This window comes from Zingiber officinale, chromosome 9A (genome assembly GCF_018446385.1).
Source record: "Zingiber officinale cultivar Zhangliang chromosome 9A, Zo_v1.1, whole genome shotgun sequence".
In the NCBI taxonomy this organism is placed as follows: Eukaryota; Viridiplantae; Streptophyta; class Magnoliopsida; order Zingiberales; family Zingiberaceae; genus Zingiber; species Zingiber officinale.
The window spans coordinates 53,380,568-53,399,939 of record NC_056002.1 but is presented as its reverse complement, the minus strand read 5'-3'; the positions used below and the strand labels follow the sequence as shown (position 1 = coordinate 53,399,939).

The 19,372-nt window shown below is 34.3% G+C and overlaps 1 protein-coding gene across 3 annotated transcripts; it reads right to left on the bottom strand.

Annotated features, from left to right (window-relative positions):
• Positions 1-42: 42 nt before the first annotated feature.
• On the bottom strand, positions 43-11,634 carry LOC122020414 (WD repeat-containing protein DDB_G0290555-like). Of its 3 annotated transcripts, none has more exons than XM_042578336.1 (13): positions 11,349-11,634; positions 9,714-9,891; positions 9,504-9,616; positions 8,939-8,968; positions 8,715-8,857; positions 7,006-7,182; positions 6,820-6,883; positions 6,613-6,720; positions 6,158-6,311; positions 4,526-4,615; positions 3,945-4,000; positions 2,921-2,978; positions 43-729 (listed from the first exon to the last, which is right to left on the bottom strand). In XM_042578336.1, the coding sequence occupies exons 2-13, from the start codon at positions 9,793-9,795 to the stop codon at positions 359-361; spliced, it is 1,446 nt and encodes a 481-aa protein (XP_042434270.1). In that variant the 5' UTR covers positions 9,796-9,891; positions 11,349-11,634; the 3' UTR covers positions 43-358. The 3 variants fall into 3 exon arrangements, with proteins under 3 accessions (XP_042434270.1, XP_042434269.1, XP_042434271.1); XM_042578335.1 differs by having other exon boundaries at positions 9,714-9,827; XM_042578337.1 differs by lacking the exon at positions 11,349-11,634 and adding an exon at positions 10,424-10,433 and having other exon boundaries at positions 9,714-9,827.
• Between the last annotated feature and the right edge of the window lie 7,738 nt (positions 11,635-19,372).

The following is a 19,372-nucleotide window of genomic DNA, read 5'->3' as shown; positions in this document are numbered from 1 at the left end:
TTGATAGAAATCAACAAAAACACATCTGATCATTTCATTTCATTTTCCATATCAAAGCTTTAGATGCATGCACTAAATTTAGTTATAAACTGTAATCATAATGGAACATCTTAAACTGAAGTTTGAGTAAAGGACATAACCATATATCCATAAAGGTAAGCCTCTAACCAGATCTGTTTGATTTTCAATGGTAGAACATTTATAAGACCTCTTAAAAGGCGAAATCACTCCGAAAGTTGAAAGAAAAATGAAACTAACATGCCTGCACGACACTAAGGTTGATCGTGTTCAACTGGAGCATCCATCGGTGGTTTGAGCAGGGCATTACCAGCAAATGCTGTCCACATTAACTTCACCTTCATGCTGAAACCTTCCTCTTTTTCGGCTTTAGCCTTTTGCCATGCTTTTCTGAAGATTTCTCACCATCTTCAACCTCAGATTGTGTGGCGGTATCACCTATTCCATCGTCTTCATCTTCTTGTCTTGCAATCTTACTTCTCCTTTTCTTTATTTCATTCGTCTCCTTGGTTTCATAAACTTGACCATTGTCAGAGGTGGGGATTTCCTCTTTGTCTAGTTTCTTGGTTTTGCTTCGTTTGCTCATTTTTGATGCTTCGCTGCTTCGAGAGCTGGGCAATACCTCGTCCTCTACAGTCTCATTATCACCAGCACTATCATAATCGTGTACCTGTGTCGCACTTGGTTGGGCATGTCGATTACCGCCTGGACCTATAAAGAAAAATTCAATACACTAAATAAATGCACCAGAAAATAAAAAGAGGTCGGCTAGTTTACCGACAAGCTACTGGGTTAAAATGTTGACTCTACAACTAAATGATAATTTAGTGGCAAGCACCGCTACCATATATAACTTTGCTATAATGTATGATAATGCAAGGAACTGTTCATACCAAAAGATGGAAGAATCCATTGTTATAAAAGGAAACTACATCTTACTTGTGATAGGAAATAACACAAACAAAAAGTTAATATAATAAAGATGAATATTTGGGATTGCAAAAAAAAAGGAAATAAAATTAGTAAATTTCAGATCAGTTAGGTGTAACTCCACTAAATCATAGCATGACAAAAAAATAAGTCAATGATAAGCACGTGCTTAAAAAGGGATTATTAGATATGTTGAAACAATTGAAACTGAAGGTGTGAGGAACAATAGAAGTCCAATTTTTTTATCAACGAATTAAAAGTAATTCCAAATATTTGAGAATTGCAAGTTATTAAGAATTGCAAAGAATTTGACGAAGGGATAACATCCATCCATGTAATTAACCCCAAATAGTTACGGAACAAGCCAGGTACTTCTTGTGTGTGTCTATATATTTATCTAAGATCAGGTTTTACTTGCTAATCTCAGCCAATTCAATGTGATTTGCTTGAGTTGGAACCAAACCAAGAAGAGTTGATTTGATTCTGGTCAATGTATCTGATGTGTTCAAGGGCTGCCAAAAACTAAAAATACAATTGGAAACATATCGATCTCGGTGGATATCAAGTGAAACTAGGGAGAATCAGCAATTTCCAGCTGATTTCATTAAAACTGAAAGTTTCCAACTTGGGAATCTTTCCAACAATTTATCCAACAGGTCTAGGGTGCAGCAACTGGATGTGACAGAAAGGAGAAGAAACAGAAGTGATTACTATAAATCTATACCTAGATCTATAAGCCCCCTAGTTATTGATTATGTGAAGAAATGAATAAAATTAGAGATTCAATTCTACATGTTTCAAATTTTGAATTTCCTCCTTCCTTTTTCAGGTCTTTCATTTCAGTTCCTTAGCTTTAGGATAGGGAGAATAAAAAAAAAAAGTGTATGGAACCTCAACAAAAATGTGATAGATCGAAGATCAAAGTTGGGGGAGAGGAGAAAATCTAGAAAAATGATGCATCATAGAAAGCAGCTTGGAAGAAGAGAGAGCAACGAGGGGTTAGGTCTGACTTCAGGAACGTGAGCAGAGGAAGCTACCAGGACAACCCCAAAGGCATTCAAGCTTTTGGAACAAGAACCTGAGTTAGTAAACTAAAAATTATTCTATTGCTAAAGTAATTTAGTGCTAAGATTACGGTTCTATCATCTATGCTATTTTGATAAGTAGGTTGATTTCTCTTAAAGATTTTGATACAACCAACTTAAAATGTCGATCCAATACAGCCAATTAGAGTCTATTCCTATGTTTTGTAATGGCTGATAGATAAATATCGACATTTGGCATCCATGTCCAAGACATGAAATACCATTTCATCATGTCAATCAAGTAAAAAAAGAGAAATCCAATGCACAAAACTCCCGCCAATAAAAGGTCCTGATCAAATCATATTAGATTACGCAGCCTAACCCTACGTTGCAAGAGACTGTTTCCACAATTTGAATCATCACAAGGTCACATGATAACAACTTTACCATTGCACCAATCAATCAAATTACAGCAAATTTTCAAACGTGATTATTGGTATCAATTTATTCCATAAATTCTAAACAAGTCTCAAAGGTAAATGAAGTTCTATTTTCAACTTGGCAGTTCTGCTAAAAAAAACTAAAAAATGAAGCTAAGAGTACATATTTGTCAAATGGTCAGTCAGAATTTATTGCTGTCTGGTTAAATTTTAAAAAAAAAAAAAAAAAGCTTAATAGATGCCTGTAGAAACAAATGACATTGATTTCTCAACAAGTTTGTTAGCAATGACATTTTTAAACAAATTTTGGAAATTTACAGCTGATAAGAAACCGAGATTATACCATCCAATCAGAGCATCAAGCATGAAAAACTCTTTATCATATTTAGGAAAAAAAACAGTATCAAAATAATATAATGCGATCTCCACACACATTCTGAGAAGGCAAATATACAGAGGTGCACATCATAGCAGAAGTTAAAAACTATCAGGATTAATAGAGGATACCTTCATACGCAAAATGAGAATCAAATATCACATTTGTGAGATGTTGCTTGAGGAAGACCTATTCATGATAAAATGAACAATAATCAAGGAGATTATACAAAGCAATCAAAAGACAGTTACCTTGTTTGCATGCAAACTTCTTGAATAAATTAGTCAATCTTCAGATGTTATAAAGACTATTTTTAATTTTTGGGAGTAGTCAATCCATGAACATATTTAATAGTGAGTATAACCAAGGAAAATATAACTGGTTTGAGAAGGCAAGTTCTATTGTGTGTTCATATCTTTATGATTTCCAAGGCATTATCAGCCAAGAAAACTAATACCTAGCAGAGAAGTTGATCATTGGCTGCTCATCCTAGTTCATAATCATGCTTGTGGGATGCTTGACTCATGACCAAATATGTACCTAAGGTGGAACTAGAAAAGAAAAAAAAGGACAGTCCAATGCACAAAGTCCAATGCACGAAGCTCCTGCCAATGCGGCATCCCAGAAAAGGGTCTATTATACGTAGACGTACCTTGCATTGTAAGAAACTGTTTCTACGACTCAAACGGTCAAACCCATGACCACTAGGTCACACGGCAATAATTTTACCGCTGAAACCAAAAAGAGTGAGAAATTAAAAACCAAAACAGGGAAAAGTTTGCATCTGCAGACAGCAGGATTGGCAACTACCAAGATAGTATAAAGGAGCTACAAGAGTAAGCCACATAAAACCATATGCATGGCAACTATAGCATAAGTTTTATCACAGTTCATAGCGAAATCATAAAAAACTTAACTGTAATCAGAGATATGGCAAATTCCAAACGGAGATTAAAATTTGATCATTTAGATAGTTTATTCCACAATTGCAAATAAATTTGAAGGTAGTTAGTTCAAGGCGTAAAGATGATGCTTGCAACTTGCAAATTTCATAATCGCACAGCATTACCATATATCCAAAAGAAGTGGCAAAATTTAATGACTTCTGAAACTTCTGTATCAACAAAATCATTTTAGAACCGCTGTTAGACATACCGTAGATAAAAGCTGTCTCGTATTTGTATCCCAGACTCGCAAATAGCAGTCTAAACCTACAAACCAAATAAAAAAGTGGCTGAAACATCACCACTTGAGACTACATAAAATGTTGGAGCAAAAAATGTTTGTGAATCAGTTTTAAATAAGTGGAAAAAAATCATTTATTATCTTACTTCCCACAGGCAAATAACAGTCTGGCCATCCACAGCAATACAACTTTGTCACAGAAAAAGGGACTAGGTCTGAATGCCTTGTCGAGCTTGGCTCATGGTATTTAACTATCTTAGCTAGTAATAGGCAGAAGCCTTGGTATGTTATCCCTCGTCTAAGTGGAAAATTTGCCTCACATGCAGACCAAATAAAAAAACAATATTTTCCTTTCATATTTTACAAAGAAAATATAGCATAGAAAACTCTAATAGTATACAAAATTTGAGATATATCACCTATTAACCAACTACATGTCTTTGAAACATTTATTCAAGATGCAACAGTTTGGATCAAGTAGTTCTTTTACTAATGAAAAAATGATGAGATTAAGGACCACAATCGTGGAATAAATAAGACATAGCTCTTACCACAAGATGCTATTACTGAAAGTTCTGGATGTTTTCTTATAGATCTGATGCTTCCAGAGCACTTGCCAGTAAAACCTCCAAGCAACTTTCCTGAAATTATTGTCATTTAGTCACTACTACAATTGATTCTCAAGAGCAGAATCCTAGTAACTTGGAATCAACAGGTGACAGATCAATTTTTCAAGCAAACTGGTTCGTATGGTCTTAAGATGAAAGAATTGAATTACTGCTAAATGCTGCAAATCAATGAAGTAAGATGAAAGACACTAGAAAATAATTGAACAAAATAAACATATTTCAGAAAGAACATATATGATAGAATAATATATAGGTGAGAATGTTATGTAAGCATGAGAAGGGGAGCCTTGGCACAATGGTAAAGTTGTTGCTTTGTGACCAAAAGGTCACGGGTTCGAATCCTGGAAACAGCCTCTTGTAAAAAGTAGGGTAAGACTATGTACAATGGATCCTTCACCGGGACCCACATAGCGGGATTTTCATGCATCGGGCTGTCCTTTTTTTAAAATGTTATGTAAGCATGAGTAAACAATTGTTTATATTGCAAAATTTTCAAATTTACAACTAAAGAAAATACTTGACTCGTTATTTCAATTAATTGACTAGAAGAAGAAGCATATTTTGGTTGGTTAAACATGGCTTAAGCAAAAAAACTATATACAAGTTTAACAAAGTGAGGCTAATTTGGTATTCAATAATAAAATCTAATTCATTAAAAGTCCTCATGCACCCCAATTGTTAGTTAAAACGCATGAGGGTGCCAAAATACCAGCGTAGGCATATGGGACACCCTATTATTGCCCAAACAAGAGCAAGTATCCATTAAGCAAACAGAACTCGGTATAGTCAAATCATTTAATAAGCCCATAATTCATTAAAAGTCCTCATGCACCCCAATTGTTAATTAAAAATGCATGAGGATCAAAATACCAGAGTAGGTATATGGGACACCATATTATTGCCCAAACAAGAGCAACTATCCATTAATCAAACAGAACTGGGTATAGTCAAATCATTTAATAAGCCCATAAGGCAATTAAACCATCGTGCAAGGACTATGTACTTGGTAATGTGTTTCTGTTAATTGCATACCAATGTTTGCAACCATAGTGATTATTTTAATATACTAGTGAACAGAACTTAAATGCCATAGCATATATTTTGTTATCCTAATTGGTTACCCATGGTCCATGTTGAATGTTAAATTTCCTTGGAACTCTTAGGAAACTATGTCTGTTCCTACAGTAGTCATGACTCATGAGGCAACTTTCAGATTTCAGTCAGGTTAAGTAAAACTTTTACAAGTTAAACAACATAAGAAACAAAAAGAAATCAGTATGCTAGACAATGAAATAAACTAAAATTTTTGTTCGAAGGATTTACACTAGATCAGGACAAGAAGATCAGTATTTGGAAACATCGATAGGAACAGAAAAGATTTGCTAAGAGGAGAAAATAAAGAAAAATGTTAATTTAGGAGGCATATAATCAATGGATATGCAACAATAAACAACATGAATAACAACAAGAAGCAAACAAACGGAAAAATATAAGAAGCGGCTGCACATATTTAACACCGTAGCTATAGGATAATTAGCAAACTATCACTTTAACCTGTTCTTATGTCAAAGGAACCAAGGTCTCCAGAAGCATTGCCAACATAAACTTTATAGCCATGTAGGTCCGGACAGACTGCCTTGATTGGAGTTTCCCTATAGTCAACAGACATAACAGGCCGCCTTTGCGCTGAGGTATCATAAAGACGAACCTATCAGAAAACATAGATTTCAAAAAATAAGAACAGATTATCAAATATTCTGGAGAACGATAAGAGCAGATTATCATTCTTCATTCCACAAAAAAAAAATAATAATAATAACTAAGGATAGACCAAATAGTATAACATTTAAACAAGAGCAATAAAACAAATTGGCTGCAGAGCTTGATATGTTAAAGATGAAGGAAGTGACAGGCAAACTTATAAGAGAGTAAACTTCAGAGAAAGATTATGCTCCAAATATTAGCAAATCCCCTTAGGTTTTAGAACTTGAAGTAAGACCCTGTGATACCTGATGATTGTTCGTGCCAGCTGCAATCTTTCGATGATCTTCTTCACTTAAAAAAGCAGCAGCAGTAAACCAAGGAGGAGGGGATAAACCAAGGCTATTAGGACGAGGCTTCACAGGGAACAAGAAGAAAACAGAAACTTCTCAGTCATTGATATATAGGAGAAACTTTCATTTCTATTATGCACCTAAAAGAATATAATGACTAACAGATTTTGCAGTCCAGATTCGGGTGCAGTTTCCAAGATCCCATGTATTCACTTCAACGCCCTTCCTGAGACAAATGTTTTAACACAAACTAGTAAGATAACTTCCATGGTATGCTATGCAATTTCAAACCCATTAAAGACAATGCAAGGAAAAGCATACAAGATTACACAACTAATCAGTGCTTACCCTCCAAACAAGGCAAAATTCTCACTTTTAGCCAATGAACTGCATAATATTTTACCGGCAGAGCATACATTGAATGACATTTGAGAACCAATATCAGAATCATGCAGCACACCACTAGTGGGAATAGATTTCAAGCAACCATTTCCATTTTCCATACAAAGAAGTAGTGTGGCAACCCTGAAATACATGACAAACATAATATACATACAATAGAGTTCTTGCTAAAAGATGCATGTATATTAGAATATGCACAAAATCTTGGTCTTCATTTTTGCCCAATTCTGTTTTCTTCTAAAACCACCATCATCACCACAAAATGAAAGTCCAAACGATCATATATGGAGGCTCTCACAATGAAAGAACCAAACGCCAATGTTTTTAAGGTGCTAAGGTAAAAAAGTAGGACCTAAGTTCAAGGTGCAAGCATGCTTAGGAGAATTGAGGTGTGCACTTCAATCAAAGTATGTGACAAGACATATAATGCGTACATATATAATTCATAAAAATTGAATTGATGTAACACCTTAAATCACCTATTAGTAATTCAAATGTCAACAAAAAACCATATAATATTATACTACAGCTAGAGTGGAAGGGGTAACGGGTAGAGGGAGCCCATAGAAATATCTCAATTTAAGATAATAAAAATCTGATAAAATTGATTTGAATATTATTAATGGCATAGTCACAAAGATCAATAGCGTGACAAGATCAATGTAGCTGACCATAGATAGTTGAGATTTGGTTCTTACACGCCATAATAATGATTGATGATGACAATGCCAATGTTGATGATTACACAATAGAAGCAATATTATCACAATTAGTCATATATATGATAGGTTTAATTAAACTATCTGAAGGATGCAAAGCAAAACTCCAGAGTACAGAGACATTACATTTTTTGTGTGCCTTGCAATGGATTAAAGAAACATCATGGCACATTTGGGCATAAGAAGAAAAATTATTTTATATCTTACTATTACACCTTACTCCCTTTTCTAAAGGCGCACGACTAAGTACCTCAGTTGTTGAAGTAAAGTGAACTCATCTCAACTGGTAAAGGACTCTAGTCTAGCATGAAGCGATTAGGGTGTGAAATCTATACCAATGTGCCCTTTTAGTATCACTATCCAAAAGAAACATGCCTAGTTGCCATTTTTTTATATTTCAATACGTGACAATACGAATTCAATCAGTTATATATACTAGAAGTATAACCTATCTAAAGTCACCTCATCTCAATTACTTGATGCTAAACCCTAGAATCCTTTAGTAATTGAGATGAGGTGACTTTACATATGTATACTAGTATTTCAATTGCATTGAGGTAAAGTCACCTCATCTCAATCACTAAAGGATTCTAGGGTCTAGCATCAAGCGCCTAGGGTGTGAAACCTGTCACCGATCTGCCCTTTAGTATCACTGTCCAAAAGAAACATGCCTAGTTGCAATTTTTTGTATTTTGTTGGCTTACTATTCTAAATAGCAATTATGGAAGTGCCAATTAGTAGTCCAATCAACCATCATATTTTACCCAAAGAGTTCTTCTAGTTTTAAATAATAATAGTTATAATCTCCAAATTCAAGATTTTTTCTTGTATTTCATGACAAACACCATTTATTACATCATCCAAATTTTAAGATTGCCTCTTTTGTAAAATCAAAGATATAAGAGCCTTTAGATATTGAAAATTGATTAAATTTACCTAGAAGACATATTTATTCCTTTGGTTTTAAGGAGATGCAAGCCGACAACGTGATCATCTTGACGAGAGGTATCTGATAATCCAAATTGTTTGGTGTGAGTGTTGCATAAACTCTCTCCATTTAGAGAATTTAGAATCTCAACCTGATTGTTAAATAATCAATGGGTATTTTAACAGCCAAAGAAAAAGGAAGATGTAAAGCCATCCAATTAGTGGTAACTTACCGAACCATTTTTGCGAGCAACAGCAAGAAGCTGAAAATAAAAAAACAGTTAAATGCTCATGGAGTCACAAATGGAATATGTATGTTAACTTCTTCTACAAAAATAAGAGATAATCATAGTTCAGTAACAGAAAACAAAATTCAAGGATAAAAAACTATTGAAAGAGATGAACTATAAATGAAGAACATAAAGGACTGAGAAGTGACTCAGGAAGCTGGCAGAACTGAGCTCTAAAATCCTTGATTCCCTTCAACATAGTTTATTATTACTAAATCAACATAGAAAATCATATGGGTACAATATCCTTTGAGAATAAAGATAAAATTGAATGAATTTACATAATCTAACAAAAATGAAATGATTTACAAGAAACTATGACTTCATAAAGACACCTTATCTCAAACATAGTAAGCATCTAAATGGCAGAGCAACCATGATACTCGACACAGCACCAACCAATATAAGTTTCTGATAGGTTTTTCCCTTTATTAATGAGCTTTGAGTGTATATCACTGAATCTATCAACGATAACTCAAAACAAAGCAAACATGATGTAACAACATACTGGTTCAATTTTGTCATCAGCATAAGAAGCTGCAAGAACACCAGAAGAAGCATCTGGCTGCCCCCATCTTTCTACTACCTTTAGAATTCCAGGATTACCATGAACTTCAACAACTGTAAACACATTCCAATACAACAAAGGAACTAAAAGTGAATGTAGATTATAGACAAAACAACAGAGTTAGGCAAATAATGTGAATATAAAAATCACCTTTTATGAGGCCAAGTGCATCAGTGGTCAAGGCTCTCAGAGGTGGACATCCAGGGCACTCAATTGCACTTGTTCGAGGCATCTTTTGAATGTCTTAGGATCTTCTTTATTTACCTATATACAAATTTTTAAAAACAATGAAGCATCTTTTGAATGTCTTAGGATCTTCTTTATTTACCTATATAAAAATTTTTAAAAACAACAATTAATAAAGCATGAAACCACAGAAGACGAATGAAGTATATGTAATAGAAAGTTCACTTAAAAAGTACATGGTAAGTGTTAGTGTAACCGTGTAAGACAAAAGCCAAAACAATCTAAAAGTGTAAACAAGGTATCATTACAACTAACTTACCTCACCAAACAAGGAAAGAAATTCTGGCACTTGTGAAAGAATGTACACTCACTAGTAATGATAAAATACACTCTACCAGGATCAGCAATATGAGTTTTTACATCAGGATCAGGGAAGAGAAAATCAACTAAGCACCTAGGTAATCAGATCAAGACTCTACTTCAGAAAAACGGTAATTCATAGCAAGGTTTCCGGTGCCGACCTGTGGGCAGTTTTTACCGTTCTGGAGGATCAGCACCAAGACACCGTTCTGACACTGGATTGGCAGAGAGGAGAGGGACAGGAAGAGGCGAGACCTTATTCCGGAAGATCTGACACCGGATTGGCGCTAAACCTTATAATATTGATATTTTACTTTGCAAGAGACTGTTTCCGAGGCTCAAATTCATAACCTTTAGGTTACATAGCAGCAACTTTACCGTTGCACCAAAGCTCCCCTTCAGTTAGACTCAAAACTAAAAAATATAAATAATCTTGATTCGAATTCAATTCGAATCGAATTCAATTCAGATTGTTCGAACTTTAATTTGAACATAATCGACTTATAATTCGAAATGACTTAAATCCGAATTCGGTTCTGGTTGTTCAAACCTTAATTTGAGCATACTTAAATTAAAATTATGTAAAAAATGAACAATCAAATAAAATATTATGAGTTTGAATCCAACTCGAAAAAATTATTGAACATATTAAGGTTTAACTTGAAATCAATGATTTCAAATATGAAACAAATATTTTTTGAGCCGGCTCAACTGCATTTTCTAAAATTTCCTTTTAAAAACAACCTTTTCACTCTTAAAATTTGATCCTCGATGCACTATCATCCCTTCCTAACCCTCTTTCATCAAATATTGTCAACCAGAAAACACAATGATGTCACCTCTCAGCAAAATTACGCACTCAGGGTGTTTGGTTTTGGAATTTGGGCCCCATTAAACATCCTGCGCTATTGAATTGGTTACCCGATTCTCTGCTCCACTCTAAATGCATCATGCAACATTCCACCCATTCCAAGAGAAGAGAAGAAAGGAACCTACCCAACACTTGCTGCAATTAAATGATACAGCGTCAATTAGTCGCTGAAGGAGGAAGAAAAATGCTCCTTTACTTACTCACTCGTACACTGCTGGCAATGAAGAAGAACGACGATCCTACACAAGCAAACTCAAATAACAGCAACACACGAGTCCTAGGGGTGTTATCGCTGCTCGAACGCGTATGAAAAGGAGATGAAGGGGTGCAAGGACATGAATGCTGCTGCTCAACGAAGAAGAAGAAACCTTTTTTTTCCTTCCGGAGACGGAATTCGTATGCAGCGACGAATACCCGATCGGGCAGCTGCAGCAGCAGACGGAGAGGAGGCACTCTATTGCTCCTCCTGGAAAGAAACGAGAGGATGACAAGCTTGTGGGGGAAGGACCGCAGGCGGCGGTGCGTCGGCTCGACGCAGGACAATGCAGGTGACCGGGCAACGGCGATGTGGGAACGGAACGTCGCCCTTAGCGGATGAGAAGGGTTTGAAGGGTTAGATACGGATTTATCAAAACCTTTGACACCGACTGAACCAGACTCGTTTAAACTGGTTCAGCACTAACTATATCAGGCAATTGAGTCAAGTCAAATTGAGATTAAAATGAATTAATAAAACTTTGAATTTGATTTATTTAAATGTCGCCTTGAATTAAAAAATTAATTAATTAAATGTCGCCTTGGGATAAACTATAAAGATAAAGATATTAAATTTGTCCAACTATCTAAAAAAATATTATTTCAAATTTTACATTAAACATTTTTAAATATCTAAAAAGTTCAAATTACTCATAATATTTGGTGTTATGTTAGCATCCATCACTACTTCTCCCATTTGACTAGCGGCCTATTTGTGGAATTTAGGGTTGTCCAACTATTAATAAAAAAAATATTATTTCAGGACTCATTAGACTCAATACTTAGATATATAAATTAATAAAAAAATATATGATTTAAAACTTTTATTGGTTCATAATTTTTATTCGTGAATATTAATAATTCATTAATAAACTGAATAAATATATATTTAAATCTTTTTATTTAGTATAATTATGAGCTATTCATGCCTATTTAATTAACTTGTGCATATTGAAAGAATATAAACACTTATGGAATGACATATTAAATTTATTTATCAGCGTTTAATTTAATAATACTTGTTAAAATCACTATATATTACTTGAAATTTTAATTTCTATTATTAGCAAGAACCTTAAAATTTATATAAACAACTATTAAGATTATTTTTAATCTCAAAAACTAACAAAAAAAAAAACAAATTTGTACAGAAAGCTTCCGTTAATAGAGGATTCAAGAAAAGGATCTATTACACATGCTCATATCTTATTTTATAAGAGACTATTTTTAAAATTTGAAACTTTTAAGTCACACAACGCTAAAAAAGAAAACACCTTGGATGAAGCACCATTTGGAAGTTGGAACTGTGCAAATATCTACTATGAGTGTGCATCTTTTACGTGGATGAGCGAGAACATACATCTTGTTAGATAGAGTACATTATAAGGTGTGTGAGTGAGAGCATATGCAATTTTGATGAGAATGTATATTTTTGATGAATACATCCACCACGGAAAATCTATGTACTCCGTAGCAGATGATTCACAATAAAAACTTTTCAAATTTGTTTATGACTGAGATTTTATCAAAAAGTCTAAAAACGATGAATAGATTTACTAAAAAGATTTATCTAGTCCGCAATAAATGATTCGTGTTAAAAATATATCAAATTCGTTGAAAACTTATCATCAAGGTCGGCCTTGAAGCATGTCACCAGGGGCGACCACCCAGGGTCTCCGATTTTTAGGGACCCCAAATTCGACAAACATAATATATATATATATATATATATATATATATATATATATATATATATATATATATATATATATATATATATATATATATATTATTAAATTGTTTTAATAAAGGATAAAATATATATATAGTTGAATTTTTTTAATAAACCTTGAATATATATTATTAAAATTTAATAAAATACTTTCAAAAAAATGAAAAGAAAAGGGAATATATAGCATGTTTCCTTTCCAAGGCAAATTTTCCTTTCCAAGGTAGCACAGTGACACCGTCCTTTGCTTTGAAGCTTTGAAGTAGCACTTTTCATCCTTGCTTTGAACCTTTGATTCTTTGAAGCAGCAATAAGGTGCTGTGAAAAAAAATTAAGGAAGCTTCGCCTGGTATTATCTCTCATTTCCTTTTTTTTCTTTTATCCTTTTCGCACTGTTATTTTGCAAGATTTTTTTTTCTGTCTTCTCGATCAATCATGGTCATGTGGTTCTATTCTTGCAACTGTAAGTCCACACTCTGTAGTTTGTAGCCTATAGGAGAGCTTGTTGATCAAGAAAGCTGTCAATTTTGAAGGAAGGGAGTTGCCGAACACAATTCCGTCTGGGAAAAATCGGTTTGGAATTATGCTTGAAAAATAAAAACTGACAATTTCTGAATCTGATCATTATCAAGTGTCAACAGGATTTAGAGACAATTTTTGAGAATTTTTAGCTACAGTGGAGGTGATTTACTGATTTTCTTGTTGGTGCAACATCCCTCAGGTCAAGGTTGACCTGTTTGACCAAGCTGAGTCTTGGTTTGGGTTTAGATGTTTGACAATAAGATATTGATTGAAGAAGAGTCAAGTAGGTCAAGGTTGACTAGATACTTGACTGGGAAGTCCTAACTGGGATGTTAGGCAAGATGAAAGTCCTAGTGAGTGAAGCTAGGCAGATGGAAATCCTGGTGAGTGAAGCCAGGTGAAAGTCCTAGTGAGTGAAGCTAGGCAGATGGAAAACCCTAGTGAGTGAAGTTAGGTGAAAGTCCTGGTGAGTGAAGCCAGGCAAGGGAAAATCCAGATGGATCAAGGATGATCGGACATCTGGTGCTGGGAAGTCCAAGTAGGTCAAAGGATTGACTGGATACTTGGCATGAAAGAAAAGTCCAAGTAGGTCAAAGGAGAAAAGTCCAAGTGGGTCAAAGGGATTGACCGGACACTTGGTAAGGGAGTCCTAGCAGGTCAAGGGAGTGACTAGATGCTAGGCATGACATACCAGTCAAGGTTGACCGGATGTTGGTTTGGGAGGTTTAGGACTTGGTTTTGGACAAAAACCAAGTCTTTGGATCGATCGATGGATCGATCCAGCGAGCTTCTGCTCGGGGGGGTCGGATCGATCCGTGGATCGATCAGAGGTCCCAATCGATCGATGGATCGATTGGGACGCTGATCGCTGCGCGATAAGCGCCGGATCGATCCGTGGATCGATCCGGGCGTAGAGGCGCGCTGGATCGATCCGTGGATCGATCCAAAGCCTCCCGATCGATTGGGAACATTCGAATCGATCGGGATCCGACCGTTGGCGTCGTTTATAGCTGCAGGCGTTCGATGGCTGCGGCAAGAACTTCTCCGATTCCAGCTCCTCCACAGCACTCTCAAAGCTCGTGATCGCCAGTTCTTGAAGGTTCTTGGAAGCTCTCCGAGTCAAGAGGCGGATCAAAGGCAAGAAGAGAAGCTAGGGTTAGGGTTTTCTGCATTCATTGTAAGCTTTGTGCTTGTATTTTGTTTCCCTTTCCTTCTTCTTGTACCGAGAGTCTTGTAGGGCTTCTCCGCCTTTGGTAGTTACCATAAAGGAGAGTTTTTACTAGTGGAGGGTGTGTGCGTTGGTGTGGATCCTTGGATTAGTCACCTCTTGTGAGGTGGATACCAAGTAAACCAACCGTGTTAGCGTGTGTGATTGTCTCTGTTATTTTCCGCTGCATATCCTTGAAGAAACAAGCAACGCGACGAGCTATTCACCCCCCCCCCCTCTAGCTACTTTTGGTCCTAACATTTCTTTCTCCCTTTCATAGCTTTGGTTTCTAGATGGTCGAGTCAGTGACTCATGTTTGAGTTCCTCTAAGGAAGAAGTGTTTGGATTTATACTCGAAGAGTAAAACTGCTACGAGTTCCATCTCTCAGTGATCATTGCCTTAGATTTGTGGTTCAGTTGAAAATTATTGTAAAAGTGACATTTATCGATTGCTTCTAGCACAAACCAGGTTTTATTACTCTTTTACTATTATTTTCACTACTTGTCTTTATTTCGTTGCTACTTGGTAGCTTTGTTGCTAGTTTTATGTGTTTTATTTTCACTTGAAATTTGTATTACAAGCATGTTTTCAAAGAAATATCTATCTGAGAGTCAAAAGAAATTAAAAAAAGTGTAAAAGAGATTATTAAAATTAAGAAATGTGCTCTTCATAAATTTTTTAAACTAGCTCTTCGATTGAAAATTCAATTGATGAATTACAAGAAGAAAATCAAGAACTAAATGATTATGTAATAGATGAGCAACAACTAAATAATCAAGAAGAACTAAATGATTATGCAACAATTGAATAATCAAGAAGAACCTAATAATCATGCAATCAATGAGTAGAAAAAATTGATAGAAAATGATGGCAATAATCATGCAATGAACGAGCAAGAAAAATTAAGAGAAACTGATGATAATGATTTGAATGTAGAAGTTGGTAATATAATTGAGAATTAAAATGAGTTAGAGAAAACTGGTCATGTTCTGGATATATATGATCCAAGATCTTGGGATAACATTGATAATAAAACAAGAGATCTTTTGGTAGAGAAAGGCCTTATAAGAGAAAGTAATCTTAAGTTCACTGTAGATGAGCTTTTGAAACATTTTTCATATTCTTATTACACAAGAAAATTACTAAATGGATAGAATCAAGATAGAAAATGGCTTGTATACTCGAAAGATGCAAACAAAGTATATTGTTTTTGTTGCAAATTGTTTAAATCAATGAAGAATAAAAGTTTGTTGGCAAATGAAGGTTTGAATGATTGGAAATGTTTAAGTGATAGACTTAGACAACATGAGAATGGTATTGAGCATATTACTAACATGAGAACTTGAATTGATTTGGAAATTAGGTTGAAAAAGAATGAAATAATTGACAAAGAAATCCAAGTGCAAATTAAGAAAAAGAAAGAACATTGGAAACTTGTTTTACCTAGGATTATTTCTATTGTGAAATGTCTTGCTAAACATAATTTGACTTTTTGTGGGGATAATGAAAAAATTTACCAAAGCAGTAATGGTAACTTTTTGGAGCTACTTGAATTAATTGCAGAATTTGATTTCGTAATGCAAGAGCATTTTAGACGTATTCAAAATAATGAGATTCATTATCATTACCTTAGTCATAAGATTCAAAATGAGTTGATTTTTATATTAGGTTCTAAAGTCAGAAGTACTATAATTGAAAAAATAAAAGAGGCAAAATATTTTTCAGTGATACTTGATTGTACTTCAGATGCAAGTCACCATGAGCAAATGACTTTGATAATTCGATGTGTGGATGTCTTAGGTTGTCCTATAAAGGTAAATGAGTATTTTATAGAGTTTTTAAAAGTGGATGATACATCTGGATTATGACTTTTTAATGAATTATAATCTGTCTTAGAAACGGACTTGATATTGATAATGTGAGAAGGCAAGGTTATGATAATGGTTTTAATATGAAAGGTAAAAAATCAAGGTGTATAAAGAGATTTCTTGAAATAAATCTAAGAGCATTTTATATGTCATGTGCTTATCATTTTCTTAATTTAACAATTTGTGATATGACGAATTCGTGTGTTAAGGTTGTGCCATTTTTTGAAGTTGTGCAACACATGTATACTTTATTTGCTAGTTCTACAAAAAGGTAGAAGATTTTACAAGAACATGTTCATCAATTAACTTTAAAGTTATTGCCAACAACAAGATGGGAAAGTCATGTTATTAATATCACGACCATAATAACTCGGCCAAATGAGATACGAGAAGCTTTATATGAATTATCAAAAGTTAGTGAAGATGTTAAGACTAAGAGTGAGGTTGAATCTTTAGTAACATATGAACTTGAAAGTTTTAAATTTTTGTTGGGCATGACTATATGACATAATATTTTGAAAAAAGTTGAATTGATTAGTAAAAAGTTGTAATCTAAAGATATGCAAATTGATATTGCAATAAAGATTTTGAGAGGATTGAAGGTTTCCAATCTGCTATGACATTAGCAAAAGAGATTGCATCTAAAATGGAAATTAATTCTATTTTTCCTCAAAAATGTACAACTCATAGAAAAAAACAATTTGATGAAAATTAAACAATTTGATGAAAATTATCATGAAGAGATTTCACAATCTGCTGAGGAATCTTTTAGGATTAATTATTTTATTGTTGTCGTTGATATTGTTATTTCCTCTTTAAAAAGTAGATGTGAACAATTAGAAATCTTGAAAACATTTTTGGTTTTTTATTCAATCCTAAAAAGTTTCTTTCAATGAATGATAATAGATTGCATGAGTATTGTGATAATCTTCAAGTTGTTCTAAAATATAATAATAAATCTGATATTGATGTTGATGATTTTTTTTCTGAATTGTAAGTGCTACAAATGTGTTTACCAACAGAAACAAAGTTAGCTTTTGAAGTTCTTTAGTTTGTAAAAGTCTTATATTGTTTTCCTAATATTTTCATTGCTTATAGAGTTTTGTTAACTATACTCATTACTATAGCATAAGTAGAAAGAAGTTTTTCTAAACTAAAATTGATAAAATCACACTTGCCTTCAACTATGTCTCAAGAAAGATTAAATGACTTGACAATTTTATGTATTGAAAATGAGGTGTTATAAAAACTTGATCTAGAAGACCTTATTGATAATTTTGCTTCCCAAAATGCTAGAAGATCTAGATTGTTTGATACTTGTTTTGTTTTTGTATTTGTAGGGACTGCACTTTTTGGAGAAACTTGTGAATATATTTTGTATGTTGTATTTTTTGGAGAATTTTGAGAAATATATTTTATATGGAGTTCATCATATTTTAAATAGAATATATTATTTTTTAAGTTTTATTATTAAACTCTATTCAAATTGTATGTTAGTAAAAAAAAATTATGAGGCCTCTTTTTCTCTTTTCGCCAAGGGCTCTCCAAAGTTAGGATCGACCCTGCTTATCATTTACTAAAAGTGAATAAGGGAGGGTGGCGCATGTACCGTTTGGATATAAAGATTTTACAGACGTCATGTGATGATGGCATCCCCTATCATGCAGATTCAACCATCGTTCACCTTGCTCTACACCACAGATGAGAGGAGGTGGACCCCAAAAGGATGGAGGATAGCCAAAAGAATGTTGGACTATTCGTGGCATAAATAAAAAAAATGATTAATCAGGCTGGGTAACGTCGAGTATGGGGTGGCTGGTCCGATCCTAAGGAAGTTTTCCACCGGCCACTAGGATAAATCGGGAAGCACTCACAGCGAGTAGCCCAAGAGCCCAACATCCTTTAGTTGCATGCCCCATTTGGAGGAAAAATTCATACAAATTCGTCATAGCTGAAGCTCGAACTCCGGATATCTGGGTGACAACCTGGATATCTTGTCGCTGTACCATAACCTCGCGGGCTCTACTCGTGACATAAATTGTGGCAAAAGGCGAGTACGCTCGCTCCCAGCGCCCCCACCAACCTGTCACAAGGTCAACACGGAAGAGATAAATCACGGGCGGCTACTAGCCTTTGGAATCTACTCGTGACATAAATTGTGGCAAAAGGCGAATATGCTCGTCTCCAGCGCCCCCGTCAATCCGTCCCAGAGTCAACACGGAGAAGATAAATCACAAACGATTACTAACCTTTGAAATAATAACTAGTACATAAAGAAAGTATTCTACTCGTGACATAAATGCACCTACATGAGGTGATTATTTGGCACTGACAAAAGAGTCCGATCGATGCCTAGTCTCCCATGGCTTAAATAGATCGTAGCACATCTGGTGATCAATACCCAAAAAGAGTGATGATATTCATATGAGCACATGTATATTATACCTTAGATATCTTGATCTGACATTTTGTCGAAAATGATATGAACAGGGATCCTTAATTACTATATTATTGTATGTTATTTGATAATATATATTTATCTTTTTATTGTAAAACACTAGCAAAGTTTATCATGTGCACATCGATTTTCTTATTCAACTAATTTAACAAAATATTTAAGAAAGGGTGTCTGTTTTATTTTTTTATCCTAAAACATTTCTATTTCAATATTATTATAATAATATTTAAGAGCATTTGACATTCCATAGAATATAAATATGATAATTAAAATATAAGAAAACGTCAAATGTTATATAAAATGATAGTTAAATCTAGTATGTTATATGAAATTGAATGTTGAACTATAACTC